General features: G+C 38.7%; 1 protein-coding gene across 1 annotated transcript in view; it reads left to right on the top strand.

The window, feature by feature from the left end:
- The window catches only part of IL17REL (interleukin 17 receptor E like), a 57,020-nt gene extending 44,686 nt beyond the window's left edge, over window positions 1–12,334 (top strand). The window contains exons 13-17 of the mRNA XM_025166269.2: window positions 1,622–1,767; window positions 3,711–3,776; window positions 9,683–9,740; window positions 11,263–11,379; window positions 12,255–12,334. Of these exons, the coding sequence (XP_025022037.2) occupies window positions 1,622–1,767; window positions 3,711–3,776; window positions 9,683–9,740; window positions 11,263–11,379; window positions 12,255–12,334 (467 nt within the window). The remainder of the gene's footprint in view (window positions 1–1,621; window positions 1,768–3,710; window positions 3,777–9,682; window positions 9,741–11,262; window positions 11,380–12,254) is intronic.
- Window positions 12,335–17,824: the final 5,490 nt, after the last annotated feature.

Below are 17,824 nucleotides of genomic sequence, written 5' to 3'. Positions count from 1 at the left end.
CTGTATAAAGTGTACCCTTTAGAATAAATCAAACATTTCTTAAGCTATGGGGGAGCTCATTAAAGCACAACTTTATTTTTTATTGTACCTCATCATCTACTGAATTGAACTAGCTGCTGGCTTTCATCATGTTCCATAAACTTACCATTCAGAATTTCCATCACAAAAACTGCAGTGAAATATTAAGTTTATTTCACCTAATCCAATAACTTCCTAACTTAAATGAAAAGTTTAGTTTATGAGTCCCCTGATCCTCTCCGTCCCTTTTAGGTAGAGTGTCCTTATAGGGAAACCAGACAGGACTCATCCATTGCCTGAGTAAGAAAGCAGACAATTTTTTAAATCTGAACAAGCAGTTAATTCAAATGATATGTTTTCAATAGATTTTTCCTCATATAAGGAACATTTTAAAACAAACTGCTTTTTATGATTATAAAACTACAAACACAGATCCACTGAGAGATAGGAATCATTTAATAAACACCTAAACTCCTATCTATTTATTTGCTACTTCTGTATATTAAATGGTTGAAGGAGATACCCAGAACCTGAAGGGCGAGTATCACCCCCCAAGATCACGTCATCTACATGATATCCGTATTATCTGAAAGAGGTCTATTCACATACATCTCTATTCCATAAACTCCCTCCAAAAACTAATTAGGGTTCAGTTTTTCATTCTAATGGAAAACATCTGTACATTGCCCACTTCAGACTGATACTGATTGTACATCAGTCATGCAAGTTGAGCTGGAATTTGCACCTAGGGAAGTTTAGATTACCTTTTCCAGTTACTCCTTTCACATGTTTGGTACATCCCAATGTGTGCATAAATTACTAATTAAGAGCTCTGAGCTTAACTTAATTTTGGGTGACATTGTAAAGTGCACGAAAGCACCACAACCACGCTACAGTCTTTGCTGACATTCACCCCAGAGCTAGTAAACTCTAGAGGGAACTGAATTTTGATTTTTTTTTTTCCAATAGCTTTCTTGGGACCACATGGCCAAGTTAGGCATTTTCACCAACTGGGTTTTAAATTAAATCTAGTTATTGAATATGGAAGTTTTAGAATGCAGATTTTAGAGTTTATGGAACTGAGGATGGCTTTGGAGATCAGTGTTCACATCTCTTCATGGAATATGATTCCCACCATAATGCTATAAAAGTATGAAAATGTTGTTATGAGTGTGTAAAACATTTTTTAAAAAGGCTTTTCACCATAATGTTGTGAGTATGCATAAAGTATGGATATTTTATTATCATTTGTAAGCATCAGCATGGAATAGACATCCAGTGTGGTGTAGAGATTAGTGCAATGTTTCTCAACCTTAGCAACTTTAAGATATGTGGACTTCCCTGCAGGCTGGGGAATTCTGGGAGATGAAGTCCATACAACTTAAACTTGCTAAGGTTGAGAAACACTGGATTAGTGAGTTAGACTAAGTCAGGGAGATCCAGATTCAATTCCACCTTCAGCCATCGAAATTCAGTGGGTGATCTGGTTCAGTTACTTTTTCTAAGCTCAATCAGTCAGTATAATAATAAGGCATGTTAGTTGAAGTATCGCTAATTCAGTTAGGATCACCTACCAGTTTCACCGGTTTCTTTCTGTTTTCAGGTTGGAAAATGCAACTTGCTGTGATGGAACAACAAATAGAAATTTCTTTCATATCACATAATGAAGCAGAGTTTTCAGTTCTTGTATGCAATAGGACCAAATTGCCTTCATGCAACTCTGTGGGAAGTCCCAAAGTCCTGTCAATGGTCTGTGCAACTTTTTATGTTTCAAAGATGCTTAAACAAATCCAGCATGAATGAGATATGCCTGCCAGATTCATTTAAATTAAAAATGCTAAGAAGTGTGGCATGGATAAGAAACATCTATGTTAGAAGGAACTATATGTGTATATATACCCTTACTACACCCACGCACACTTATTCACAATATGAACACAAGTTTATTTAAATCATAGTGAATATAAAGCTGGACTGTAGCCAAGGGATTTACTCTAAAAGTAGACATATGTTTAAAAAATCCTGACATATTTTTTAGAGCTATGCTGGGAAATGATGGTTTGGGGACAGAGTTCCCATACTGATTTTCACATGCCCCCCTCCCAAATTTTCTCGATGACTTCACAGTCAGCAGTTGCTGTTCTAAAAACTTATTTCTTAATCATAGAGTTAGGGGAATTTTAAAATCTTTTTAAAAAAAATTACACCCACATTTTTCTTTCAGTGCTTACGTGACCAGAGATGACTACACACGGGTTTTCAATATACAAAACAATGTGCAATACTGTATAGTGTTTAAAATGAAATATTTATAAAAGAAGGATTGGCCACTAAACTCTTAATTCCAGACTGATCTGAATAAATTGGTGATTCCCTCCTAGCCTTTATACCAGAGACCCAACAGAGATAATATTTGATTCGTAGAAAGAGGAAGTCAGTATGACTGCCAGTCATAGTCTCTTTTTGGCAGTCATATACAGTATATTCTCTCTTTCCTTATTTCACATCTTGGAAATCAGTGTGACTACTGGCTGGCTTCTATACTCTGCTATGATATCAATACATGGTAATTTCAGAAATTGCAAGATCAGCTCCAGAGTTTGAGAAAATAAGACATATCCCAATAGAAGTGAATATGTGTAGCTCAGGGTTGAACCGTAGAGCCCTTGGGGTTTTCTGAGCTTGGTTGTTTTCTTGCAAACGTTTCATTACCCGGCTAGGTAACATCTTCAGTGCTAGAATGGAATGGGGTTTGGTCTCAGTTTATATATTGTATAAATTTATATATCTGAATACTAAGCTTCCAGGAATTCCCTTGCATTTTTGGATTTAACTTGGTCTAAGATGCTGACAGTTTCCCAGTTAAAACTATGGTTAAGTCTGTCCATGTGTTGTGAGATTAAGGAGTTTTCATCATGTCTTCTGACTGCTAGTTGGTGTTCATGGATGTGCTCTGCAAGCCTTCTGCCTGTCTATCCTACGTAGTGGTTGTTACAGTCCTTACATTGTCTGTTGTAGATGACTCCTGCTTTTTCTTCTTGGGCTAAAGACCCAGTAGATGACTCCTGTTTTTCCTTCTTGGAGTAAAGACCCAGTATTCAGACAAGGCAGCCATCAACAGGCACACAGAGATAAACAACATCTACACGCTATTCAAAAGAGACGATAGAAAGGAAGACAAAAGACCAGAACATCTGCTCACCAGCAATCATCACCCAGATAAGCAGACATTAACACCAAGATTACCATCAGACATACAAGCAGTAAACAATACCTTAATCAAGGAACTACCAGAGGAAAAAAATAGATCAAAACAAAACCCACACCCCCACCAACACTGGCAGGGCATGCCACAATATATAAACAGAGAGCAAACCCCATTCCATTCTAGCACTAAAGATGTTACCTAGCTGGGTAATGAAACGTTTGCAAGAAAACAAGTAAGCTCAGAGAACCCCAAGGACTCCACATATTCCAATGCATTCCCAACTGTTGTGCAATTAACAAGCATCTTCAGATGGCTCTAGGATAGGAGACTGCTTGATGAACTTGTCAGAAACAGTGAAATCTTCACCAGCGTAAAGCTATTATATTTTGTGAGAGAGCAGAATGGGCTGCAGGCCACAGATCAAAAAAGATCACACACCTTTATTTCCTTAAGGCTAATTTGGTTTTGACTTTGTATTTTCCAGGGTGGATTAAGTTTACCATCTGTCAACATTTCAGGGAAAACATGTGGCTCAAACTTCTGCATTAAGGTATATCTTTTGTTATTAAGCATTCTCGTGGGCCTGCATGCAATTAATAACTAGCAGCGGGGGAAAAGATCATCTCTTCCTCATTTCCTGCTATCTCTATGGCAGAACAGACGTTTGCAAAGAACATAAGAAATATTACAAATACGCTGCTCTTACCTCCAAAAACACATCTTTGTTCTCTATATTAGGAATAGATAACATGTAATGAAGAGCAAGTATATCACAAATATAGCAAGGGTTGATTTCTTTATTATTATTCTTATTATTCAGTAAACTCTGTGTCCTCAGGTTTACAATCTAAAAGGACACAGCAGAGAAGGAAAAGTAGAAAGGAAGAGATAAAGAAAACATGATACTCTGTGGCATTGCTTCTTAATTCTCATTCTCATAATGGTTGCAATGGAAATTGGCTCTCGTATCGATTTAATTTAATATTTATTTACCTATAGCCCACTGACCACGAAATCCCTGGGTGATGCTACAAGTGCCAAAAAAAAAAAAAAGTAAATATTTAAAAGACATGAAACACATAAAGGATAAAAATCACAACATCTCACCTTAAAATACAATGAAATTAACAATCTGGCAATTGATTCAACATTTTAAATTATGCAAAGCAACACTGTAGGCCAGTTGACAAAGCTTTCTTAGAGGACAACCTGGATTCAGTCCCTGAATTGTTTGGAAGTGAAATTCCCCAGATGTGGAGAAATCACAGAGAAAGGTCAACCCCAAGTGGTGGCCAAATGTGCCAGCTGCCGCTGAAGGTGGGCAGTGGGAGCAGTGTCATAGCTAGGCAGGACTGGGCCCCAAGGAAAGGAAAGGAAAGGAAAGGAAAGGAAAGGAAAGGAAAGGAAAGGAAAGGAAAGGAAAGGAAAGGAAAGGAAAGGGTCTTCATACCACAAGGAGCATGAACTGTGGGCAATCACAACACAAGCAAAAGCAAACTCAGCAGCAAAGCAAAGCAGTTTCTTGCATTTTTAATGGCCATCGGAGGCCAAGAGCATGCACAGAGAGCAGAAATAACAAGCATAATCATACCACCTTTATAAATCAACCAACTAAATCAAATCTTTACAAATTCAAACACTAGGAGCAGTAGCTTACCTTTCAGGCAGGCAGGCAGGCAATGGCACAAAGACTTGGACAGTCCCCTTTCTTCCTCCTCCTTTTCAGTTTGGAGTGTATAATCCACTGGCCAAATCATCTGTGTTGCCGGTGTGTGTTGTGTGGCCTCAGGGCACAGCCCATCCACCATAACACAGCACTATTGTCCTTGGGTGTGTGTAGGCGGGGATCATGATAGTAGAGTTGTAAAGAGTCACTCAAATGCCTTTTAATTTGCAAAGCTTTGGCATTTCCAATTTTCTGGCACATTTCTGTTCTGCTAGAAGCACCAACAGGCCATAAGTGCTCTTTTGATACAGTATGTTGCTGCAAAGGTTTTTTTTAGAAGTTAAGTTTATTGAATTATTTCTCTGCAGCTGTCATTGTCACAGGTCAGAAAAACCAGGGCGGTCCTGTGGATGGCAGTAAACCTGATGACTAAGCACTTTTCTCTCTTAACAATTTTGGCAGCTTCCGTGTGTGTGTGTGTGTGTGTGTGTGTGTGTGTTTTAACAGTGTCAGATTTCAGCAATGACCTGAATGACCTGAGAACAATTGCCCTGGAAGTGGGTCTGATAAGCCTCTTGCTTGACCAGAAGTTCTGTATCTGCATACAGTTCCTCATCAGATGCCAACATGAGGCTTCATGAAATCTTTGTTGCCATCTAGTGATCATCTGGATATTTGCAATGCAGAAGTAGGATGACCACAGATAATAGGGCCACAGATAGGGCCTCCAGGATAGCCATGGATAGGACAAGCCCTTTAATTGGCCAGGAAGTGGGGAGGAAATGGACTTGTTGGCCTGTAGGACAACAGATGCAATTTGCCCTACTGTTAGGCAGCCTCTGGGAAAATGCCAGATTCCCTCTAGCTAGCAAGTCTTGTAGGTGGAGGCATTCTCTCAGCTTTCTGGCCACAAACCATTTAAGGCTTGTTAATCATACCTATTACCTTGTAATGTAAAGATTCCAAAACTGATATACTGTGATTCTCTAGGAAAACCCCAGATACCACCTTAGCTGCAGCGTTTTGTATGAATTTCAGAGGGTTATATAATGGCAGCTCTACATAAAACACGTTACAGAAATCAAGCCTGAATATTACCAGTAAATGTATCACAACTTAAAGGTTATTATCTAGGCGTGGGTGGACCTGGCATTATCAGCCAAAATTTGTAAGAGGAGTTTCTAGCTGCAAGGGATCAGGAAACAGTTCGCTTCCAGAATTACTCCCTGGCTATTTCTGGGAAAGTGGAACCTCATCTAGAACAGGAGCTCTCCCACAGTCCTAGAATTATGGCAGTCCCACCAGCAATGACTACCAACCCCTCTAGACCAGATTGTCCTGCTGCTCCTCCCCATATGGAGGATCTTTCCCAGGCGCTAGCATCCCTAGCTGATTGCTCCTGGTGCTTTGTGCACACACATGTGTATGTTCTTTTGTAACTATTTTGTATGGTTTCTAACACTGCAAGCTGGAGAAAACCTGAAAAGCAGGATATACATTTTAAGTAAACATGCACATTGACAATAATAAAGAGTTCCTGTCTGAACCTCCTCTTGCTTAGGCAGGGCTGTTCCACACCTTAATTTTATAGGACATGTTGCCCTTGCAGTATGCTGATATACCGGTAGACATGCTCATGCATAGCTCTGTAATAGGGAAAGGTCCCACATCTGCTAGTCTCATTGAAGCCAACATCGCATTTCAGTACTGTTGAAGAAACTATGTCTCCAACGTTCTCCCCACTCATATCAATGTCTTCAACTTACTCCTAAGAATACTCTCTTTCTCTTCCATACTACCCCCAAAGTAACTCTTTTTTATTTCCCTACCCATTGAGAGAGAAAGCCAATTTGGTGTAGTGGTTAAGCAGCAGGCTAGAAACCAGGAGACTGAGAGTTCTACTCCTGCCTTGGGCACAAAGCCAGTTGGGTGACTTTAGGCCCGCCTCTCTCTCTAAGCCCTAGGAAGAAGGAGACAAGGGCAAACCACTTTGAAAATGCTGCCAAAAAAACTACAGGGACTTGTCCAAGCAGTCGCCAGGAGTCAAGACTGACTTGAAGGCACAAATATATATGTCCACTGAGAAGGTATTCTTTCCATGCGGTCTTTGAAGTTCTCTCAAAGTAGGCGAATCCTACCCCTAGAAACTGTACTGGCCATGCTGAACCCATTTGAAATCACTCCTATGATGACTGTCCCAGAGTAGTTACCTATTCATGCTCACCAGGTGCTGTTCTTTATTGTAATGAAACAAAGATTTGCAGCTGTTGCTGTTTGATTTATCACAAGTGTCAGTTGTGATATTATATAGCTTCATCTTTGTGGAAGACACACACCGATCCTGAGTAAATGTTTTGGAGGCCTCCTATAATATAAATCGCAGGTTTACCCAAGGATTGTGTAGATCAGTGTTTCTCAACCTTGGGAACGTTAAGATGAGTGGACTTCAACTCCCAGAATTCCCCAGCCAGCATGGCTGGCTGGGGAATTCTGGGATTTGAAGTCCACACATCTTAACGTTCCCAAGGTTGAGAAACACTGGTATAGATACTAATTAGGAAGTGAAGCTTATAATTACAACATCCAGTGCCATTTTTGCAGGGTGATAACAGAGATAACCTGCCTGCCCCTGTGTATGTTTTAACTTATATTCTCAGGAGCTAAAACTCCCTTGTTAAACGTAGGCATCCAAACAGCTGATAAAACAGTGAGGCAAACAAAGGCTCACAAAATGCAGAGAATGTTTTTTTTTCCTTCCCCTTTCTCTTGCTGATATTATTTATTTCTCTCACCAACTTTTTTGGGGCCCCAGCCAGGAACAAATTCTTCCATGACAGCTTTCATTAGAGCTTTGTCTTCTTCCAGATGATCAGCCTTTTCATCTTTCACCCCTTCTAAATCCAGTTTAAAACATCTGAAATGGATCCGTGCTGTTTTGACTCTTTTTTTTTTTAGACATGTTTGGATAGTAAGGTAGTACAAACGTGGGAATATTTGAATACACACAACTCTACAGCTTTCAGAGAATGAGCAGCCAATCAGTGCTAGCCTTTTCTGGCCAAGAACTGTTAGCCTATACATGATTGGTTCCTGGTCAAGGACAGAGTAGTTCATCCTGTCTTTTCAGATCTGTGCCCACACCTTTCCCATATCATAAAATTAAGTGGATACAGGTAGTCCTTGCTTAGCGACCACAATTGGGACCAGCAATTCAGTAGTTAAGCAAAGCGGTTGCTAAATGAAACTGTGACTGTACTTACAGTCTTCTTTCAGCTTTCCTTTGCTTTACAGACCTGCAAAAGTCATCAATATGAGGATTGGTTGTAAGGTTATTTTTTCATCACTGTCATAACTGCAAACAGTTGCTAAATGAGGCGGTTGCTAAACAAGGACTACCTGTAATTTTTAGCATTGTCCTGAGTTTCAGTACTTGCCATAGTGACAAATCTCCACTGCCTTCCAAATTCCTAATGCTAATATGCTCGCAATTTTGCATTTTGATTCCTTTACCTAATTACATGAGCGTGCTACTACAGCAGGATCTTCCCAGGCATACAAAGGATGCTTGTACAGAATTCTCTTTAGTGCCTCTCCAAAACAATTTTTTAAATGGTTGTCCTTGTTTTGCACTTCAGCTGTATGGATGTGCATTTGCCCACTGAGACCAGTGCCTACACATATAGTTTTGCCAGAATTGTGATATTTTTTAAACTGGCAACCAGCAGCCTCCTCTCATGCAGCACCCTTGCGTGGTGCACAGTTGGTACACCAGGTTGCGGCAGCCCTGCTCCCAGGAGCTGCAAAATAGACAACAGCAAAATCTGTGATCAGAGCACAAAGTGCCATTTCAAGCCAAGGGAGAGGTATGTTTTCATTTCTGAAAGAGCATTCACTGCTTTAAAGCACTTTTTTCTGAATGTGGAGAGTGCCACTGACCATGGTATATCACAATTGCTTGTACAGGTAGTCCTCAGCTAACAATAGTAATTGGGACTGGGAACTCTGTTCTGAGTGACACGGTTGTAAAGTGCAATGTCACATGATCGTGCTGACTTACGATGGCAGTTGCGACAGTTTCACTTGTAGTCATTAGGCGAATCCCACACAATTGTTAGGCACAATGTCATGTGATCGCCATTTGCGACCTCCTGCCAGCTTGCCCATTGACTTTGCTTGTCTGAAGCTGGCAGTGAAGGTCACAAATGGCATGCAACATTGTAATTGCAAGCCAGTTGCCAAGTGCCCAAATCGCAATCACATGATTGTAGGGATGCTGCGATGGCCACAACTTCAAGGACCGGCCATAAGTCTCCTTGTTCAACTCTGTCATAACTTTGAACGGTTGCTGAATAAATGGTTGCTAATCAAGGACTACCTGTAATGGAAAACTTCAAATTACAATATCATGTGATCAATGGGCATCACACCCTCAACGTCTTCACTTGGCAAACCTACTTGTTTTAATCTATGTTAAACAGAGAAAACACTCTAAAAAAAAGTGTTATTTTTTTATATTGCATTCCTACATACTTATTTGCGACTAAACCTCACTGCACGTAACAGGACTTCTGGGTAGATATGATTTTAAAAAAAGGATTAAATGATAATTGGCAAATCTTTGCTTAGACCAACTGTAAATATTTTAACATTATATTTACATTACTATCATTTCTGAATAAACTGCAGTTTTTTTTAAAAAAAGAATCTGAGAATGTATGTACTTGGACTTTATTGCATGTTGTCTCTCATTATTGAGAAGAAATGTTTTATTTTCTTTCTTTTTTAACAAGGGATGGAGGACGGATGTGGACTATTCTATTTCTTCATACATCTGTGATTTGCCCTGCAGTAAGTCTCAATAGAAAAAAGGCTACTGCATGAAATCAGGCCAAATATCTGAGGGTTCCTAACAGAAGTGATTTGGGAGGCCAGCACACTGCTCTTATCATCCTTTGGTCTGGGGAGTTAGATTTTTCAACCTGTTGTGATGGATAGCTGATGCATTATGGCCTCTATCCAAGACTGTTTGCCCTGGAATATGAAGGGTTGTTCTGAGGTCCCCAGTGAAGATGTCTTAATGAAGTGAAGGCCTTTAATAAATACATATGCAGCTACTGAGATTGCCATCATGGTGGTAGCTGCAAGAAAAGAATATGCAGCTACCAAGATAACAGTCATGGTGGCCATGTAAGAGGAGACATTGACTTAACAGATGAAACCTCCAGACGTATAGGTCAAATCTGACTATAAATGTGATGGCAAGCTAAGGACAGGAGACAGTTTGGGGTAGTGGTTAAGGCATCAGGCTAGATACTGAGAGTCCATGAGTTCTAGTCCCACCTTAGGCACAAAGCCAGCTGGGTGACCTTGGGCCAATCATTCTCTCTCACCCCTAGGAAGGAGGCAATGGCAAACCACTTTTAAAAAACCTTGCCAAGAAAACTGCAGAGACTTGTCCAGATGGTCACCAGGAGTTAACACTAACTTGAAGGCACACACACACACATAGAAAAAGGCTAAGAACTTTCATGATGGTCTTCTATCTACAGGGAATGTTAACTGGCTGTTCAAGATTGAGATATAAATGCTAGAGGTAGACTGTGATTTCAGTTTGAAATTGCTATCTCATTGTTCAGCCAATTATACTGAGGACAAAAGATATGAAAGTATTTTGGGAGTATGGAGGAACTTTGATAGCTCAGTTTGGCCCAAGAATCATATAATTCTTATTCTCTATCCATTCTTGTTCTAATAGATTAAGGAAGAAAGGTTCTTTTGCATATTTTCAAAGAAAGAGGGATCGAAGCAAACAGATGATTTGAGAAGAAACATATATGCCAAAATTCAGAATTCCTTGCATGTATCTCATATACTTCAACCTTTCCTTCTGGTCCCAACAATTGAAAGATAGGATGTTTTACTACCTGGATTTCCAGTAAATTGTCCACTAGGAGGCTTTCTACATTAATGGGCTCATGTGCTGATAACAGCAATACTCCTATGATATCTGGAGTATGTTAACAAGCCATTTTAACTTCCACTGCATCTTCCAGTTTGTTGTCTGTTTGGAGCACAGTGGTTAATGGTAAATGAAATCCTTATTCATTCACTTACATGGTCCTTTTGATATGAAACTTGTCAGTCTGTTCTTCTCAACAATTGATTTGGCTTTGACAAGAACTGTCAAAATCTAATGGAAGGAAAATTATAAATTTGTATGCTGCCCAGAGTCACCCGCTGGTGGAGATGGGTGGCATACAAATTTAATGAATGAATGAATGAATGAATGAATGAATGAATGAATGAATGAATGAATGCCTAATTATTCTTAGATGAACATCTCAAATACTTTTTTTTTTTTTTATTCCAGGATCTTCTACTGGGACTGAAGACTATTATGAATATTCGTTAACTATCCTGTCTCTCATAGCATTTCTTGCCATATTTCTAACCATGTTGGCTCTCCTTGGACACAAACTTTTGTTAGGTACTGATTTACACAATGAAAATAGTCAACAATTTGGTTGTAACATTAGGACATTAGTTTTGATTGATGGATTCTAATTATACAGCACTGGCTTGGAACATTATTAGAAGCACTGACACATCTTAACTGTTGTATTTTCACAATAACAGCCAAGGAAAATTTGAATAGGGAAAATGTACAAATGGTTTCTTTTTTCTTTTTCTTTTTTAAAAGACAGCTTTTACAATTCTACCATGTAGATTTTCCTTTCAATATTACACTAAATGCTCAGGGCATTTTTTAACCCATTTGCAGAAGCGTGCTACAACCAGAATTATGCCCTCTTCAAAGTGCCCTTTGTTCTGATTGTTTTGCATTTATAATGGTTGCTGTGTGAAATCTATTTTTAAACAAAGTTTTATTGAGTTCCAATGACAGTAACAGTAAAATATTGCCTGTGAAGAAAGAGGAAATAGAAGGTAAGGATTGTGGGTGCAAAACCTTCTGGTTATAAGTTCATAATTAAACAGAGGCAATGCCTAAAGCAGGAGAAAGGTCCTTTATCATGCATTGTTTTGAATGTAAGCTCTGCAGTTGAATGATTTATAAAGGAAACAGTGATGTCCAGCCAACGCTGTCTGGTTAAAACATACACACAGGCAGAAGAAGCAAATCCATACAGGCCTGTTTTTTTCCCAAATCCTTTTAGAAAATGTCTTCTAGGGATGAGGCAGCTTTCCCATTATCAGAACACCTACCATAGCAGGTAGAATCAGTCACAAAATATCCATTTATTATAAGATAAATGTATAAGGTTGCTTTCCATCACCACCTTTAGTACCCCGGAATGCTACTTATCCTCTTAAATTCCTTTTTTTTTTTTTCTTTCTGGGCAGGTACTGTATTTCCAAACCAAACATATTCTAAGAATGCCTTTGGGTACTGTATGAGGCCCAGAGACATTCCTGAAAATTGATGCGGTATTTTTAGATATGAAGTTAATGTTGCAGTTGGCACTGTTTTGCAAATGTAGCAGCAACTGCCCATAAAAAAAAAAAAAGAATCTATTTTTTTTTTAAAAAAAAGCAAAGTGGGGCAAGAAGTCTGGGGAGTGCCAGAATTTGTGGACACTCTTTTTTCTTACTTCCCTTCCAATATGCCAAGTATCCAGAATGTCTGTAAGGAATTCTATATGGCATATTGACCATTGGATTACAAGGTGACTCCACCACATGACTGTGCAAGCCTACTAGCTGTAAATCTCTTTCAAAAGGTGGACTGATCCATTCTTGCTTCAGCAGTAAACCTTAGTATTTGTTATGACATCTCCAGTTTCGTTTACATAATCGATTTGGATTTTATACCTTAGACTTTAAGAGAAAAGACCAACATTCTGTAAGTCAATCTCCCCATCTGATACTTTCCAACAATAACTTCCCATAATCGTGCCATACTGCAAGTACCATATTCACTGGAAAATACAATGCTGACTCTATAATTCCAATGATAAAGATTGATAGTATTTCACTTCTGTTTCACACTTGTATGCATCAGTAGGTATGTTAATATGCACTTTTGCAATCATACCATAGTCTGACATTGTTCAACACTTCTAAATAAGGCCTAGACTGTAGCAGATTGCATAGAACACTTCTGCATCAACAGCTGGATTCTTGTATGTGGGTTCCCCCCCCCCCTCCCATTTTCCATTTCTGGATAAGAGATGTGCAAAGAAAAGTACCAAATAACAACATGTAATTCTGTATCCTCTTTTCAGGGCACAATGTGTTTTGTGAAGCAACTCTCAAATTGTCTTTCTAAGTAAGACTGTTCATTCAAATACAGAACTATAAAAAGCATGCCAGTTATCCTGGTAGATTTCCATGACTGATTATTATTCAGGAAATGAAGTCATAATATGAAATTGTCATCTGATTCACAATGACATGCCATCTTTCCCATAAGTTATTACTTAGTGATTGGTTAGGTAACTTGCACTGAATTGCAAAATTCACACTTTTTTTTTTTTTTAAAAAGAAAGCATTGTTTTTGAAAATATGAGTGGTAATATCTTCAAATTATATAATCTTGTTTATATAATTTGATCTTAATACTGATATTATAGTCATTGCATAGTCAAAATGGAATAAAGAAATCTCTCTAATTCTATTATCTAAAGGGTGTTTTTACACAACACTACAACCCAAATAAAATGTATGGGTTATAGGTACCGGAACCCCAGTGTGGTGTCTGGGAGGTCAATGAGTCCATAGATACCTCTTTGATTGCCATTAATCTCTCAGCCCACCTGGCTTTTTACACTGGTTTTCTTTTTAATTAAAAATTGAGGGACTCAGATGCTGCAAAGCACACCAACAGCCTTTCGTTTCATTTTAGTTTTTTGGAATTTTCTAGGTATGCCTCAGGTGGATCTCATGAGGTTTCTTAGAAAATCAAAATGAGGTACACCTGTAGATGAGGTTGTCATTCTACTCAGAAAAAGAACAGTGGCAGGCAGGAGTAGCAGAGAGCATCCTGCGGAATGGCTAGCTAGAGTGGTGTAGCAGGTAGCCTCCATGCTTTGTGAATGGTATGCCTTCCTACAGCCATTTTGCAAGAGAGCATCCATTACATGTTCTCAAAGTTTCAGATATGTCTACCAGACTCCCAATGGTTGGGAGATACTAGTTGTAGCTTAATCCAATACCATCACAATACATGCTCGGATAAGCTTTCTACAGCTGAATGGCTGGTGGATGTGTGAATTATATCAAAGACAACATGAATTCACTGTGTTGTCAGGATTAGGGGAAAAAACTCATCTCCTTATCACTACTCAGCCGTAAAACTCACTGGAATAGAGCCATATTGTTGCCACGAATTCACCAAGGAAAGACTGTGATAGCCACATCAATCAAGAACAGTATTAACTGACAACATTTATTTTTCAGCTAATTCTAGAAAGAGTCATGAAGAAAAAAGAGCAACACATGTGACAACACAGAGGTGAGCATGGGTTCTTTTTGCATGGTTCTTTGACATTCTGAAAAATCTTTGCTCTAAAATGCAAGAAATGATTTCACAACCAATCTGTCATGAATTCTTATAGCTTATGAAAATGAATCTTATAGCTTTATAATGTCAGTAAAATAAAAGGGACAAAATTATAACCAATATATGAATATGACTAATAAAGATTTCAGAGGATATTTCATAGCTATGTGACATATTTTTAGAAATGTTTTTGTAATGTCATAATATTGATGGAAGAAATGTTCCTCTGTTAGGATTTCTGATTGCACTAAAATTGCAATTTTCCCTACGAGAAATAATTTAAAGCTTCTATTCACTTTTAGGTAACACTGTTCTGGAGAAAGATATGAAGTATAAATCTCGTGCTCCTGCCTTGGTAAAATATCATGTATAGGAACTGTGTACTTGGGTTTAGGCTGTTAAAGTAGGTTTAGGACATAAATAATTGGTGGTTTAAGTAAATTCAAAGCTCATCATTTATTGTTTAAGTTTAGAAGGCCTGGGCTAATTTTAGCAATGTTTGGGAATGAGAAGTAAATTCTCTCACTCTCTGTGAGACATCTGACTTAATTGTTAAATCATCACTTATTACTCTAGGTAATTGCTCCAACCTTTTATCTAGAAATGTCAGCCTAAGAAAAGATTTGCATGACAGGGCCAAAGTTTTGGATCATGACCTTTAATCTTTACATGACTTCATGCAAAATTATTTGCCTTATTACACCTACAGTAACTCCAGCAAACTTACCTGGGACTAAATCCCATCAAACTCAGTAGGTCTTAGTTTTGGGTATTCCTGAATGAAACATTTGGTTCATGGAACTGTGTGGTATGGTGGTCAGCTGTCTAGAATTATGCCAGACAATCCAGATCTTGTAAAATTTGCCCTCCGTCCACCTTGTCCTCTAGCAGTCTCCTTTTTTACCCCCTCCCATAACTTCTCATGGGAAACAACTAGGTTATTCAGAAAACTGCCAACCAACCAGGAAAAGAAATCAAGCTGGCCTGCTCCTATACATTTGCTAGTCACTTGATCTCTAAAAATGAGCAGGTGAAGCTTTTTAAGTTATGGAGACAAGCAGGCTTTCCTGCTGCTACTAATAAGTGCCACCTACCATTATCCCTTCTTTTGGCAGAAGATTCCCAAGGCATCCTGCCATCTCCACATGTTTCCCCCTTTTTGACTAACAGTGTGCAACTCCCATCCATATTTAATTCGCCAACCTGCTAGACCATGCTATGATATAATGGGGGAACTCTGCCAGGGGAGGGGAAGGAAGGGCACTTCAAAGTCTGATTCCAGGAGACTGAGGAACAGGAAGAAGAATTCAGTGCAAGCAAGAATTCTTATAACCTAGGTGTGCTTAGGGGTAACAGATCTCAGGCATCTTAGAGATGGTAGCAAAACGACTGAGTTTTCTATTCCTCTGCCTGGTTCCCTACAGTCTAGGGGTTCAAGCCTCCTCCCAGAATCATTCCCAGGTCATTATTACCCACTGGACAACTTGGGATTTCACCAGATTTGCTGCCGCCATTAATTAAGCCAAGTTCCCCAGGTGGGCATGGGATATTCACTCAGTGTAAATGCCTGCAAGCATCTGGATGGCCTGGGTAGAATAAAACTCAGTTCCATCATGGATGAAAGAAAGGGAGAAAAATAAAAACAACCTTGATTCATAGGAGGTGTTGACAAAACTGAATTTTTAGAGCTTTGCAGTGGGTTGCTATTGCTCTGCCATTGATACCGTGCAACAGGCAGGAGTAGAGCTCTGAAAAATCTTAGTGTGGAAGAATTCAACCACTTGGCTGAAAACTGCACAAGTTGTCAATAACATTTTGAAGTCAAGGGTTCACAGTGGCATCTATAGATACGCCTTCTCCCTAAGATCATTGGAGCGAAATTGCAGCTATAAAAGCAATCCTATAATGCTCAAATGTGGGATGAAAACATAGCTGTCATTTTGTATTTGTACAAAAATCTATTTATGTGGTCACTAGGAGTTGAAAATGATTTGATGACACATAATCAATCAAATTCTGTATTTTTACTTATCTGTGTAACCTACAATCTGCATCTGTTAGCAGATCTCAGCACACAAAAATGCTAATTGGGTCCAGAATACTCAAAAATTTATACAGTCTGACCATTTATCTCAGACTATTTCTGCACCAAAGATTTATTATGTTTTATCATGTCATCCAGCCATCCCTGTGGCGCTAATAAAGATGAGTTTTATGTGACTACAGCAATGTCTGACGCTATAAGATGCTATAAATTACTTGTGTGGAAACATTCTCAGCTGTATTTAATTGGTTTGAAATGGAAAGAGCTGGAGTGCTCTTAAAAGCAGCATAAAATATATTCTGGAGTGATCCAGTTTGGCCAGGCATAAGGAATGAAAGTCACACTCCCTTTCTCTAGTTGTACATGTTTAGCATTAGTGCATTACTATTCATCACTCTCAGTTTCCCCTTAAGAGAGTTGATCCTTCCATGGTTTCATCTGATGCATTCAGTATCTTGGTTGCCAATTTAGAAATATTTTATAGACCTAGAAATCAGTAACTGTAGGAAGGATGTAATTTAAGGCCTTTCCAATCCCTTTTTAAATTTTTTCATTTGTAAAGAATGGGGAGATGGGTCTGATGTATTTTTGTGGAGGGCATTTTCCATTTGACAAATCCATAGAACATGAATGTCCTGTTTATCAATATTGTCAGGAACGGTAGCTTCTACTCCTTTTGTGATAGAATACATCAAAACTGGTTTTCTACATACATATTTCTGCATACATATTTCAATGAAAAATTATACCTTTTCTGCTTTGCAAGTAGAGAATTATTACCTATTGTCTAATGATATAAATTACAGCTACTACTGCCTGCTAGTAAAACAGATTGGTAAACTTTGTGACTGATAGAGCTGTAAATGCGCCATTGCGCTTTTCAAACCGCAAATATTTCAAGAGTCTCATGTCTTTTTCTTCTTCTTCCAGGATGAAATAGCATCCATTCTTTGCATGTATGAAGAAAAGCAGAGAACATAGCAGTTTATTGTCACTTTCGCTGTCTTACGAGTAACTGAAAGATTTCTCTATTGTAAACAGTTACCTGTGTAAATAATCTTCATGTACCAGAAGTCTTCCTTGACTTCAGTAACACAGGAATAAATGTTTGTGGGGCAAATTCTTTACACTGTGCCCTATTGCCTCCCTCCCTGAAATAATTCAATAACAAAAAGTCTTTCTGTAGATAATTTGATTTCCTCCTGAATCAGTGATAGTGCCCTTTTATAATTGTGGAACATTGTCAGTCTTACCAGGTAGACCAGACAGGAGACCTGACCAGATAAGCTAATTCTACTTTATTGTAAAGCTACATTAACAGAACCTTGCAAGTCTGAAAGTACAGTTCTCCTGCCATCACCATTACAG

Source organism: Python bivittatus, unplaced genomic scaffold (genome assembly GCF_059951505.1).
Source record: "Python bivittatus isolate LINGU-HERP-01145 unplaced genomic scaffold, Pbiv_v1 ctg000330_np1212, whole genome shotgun sequence".
NCBI lineage: Eukaryota > Metazoa > Chordata > Lepidosauria > Squamata > Pythonidae > Python > Python bivittatus.
This window is presented reverse-complemented; position numbering and strand designations above follow the sequence as displayed.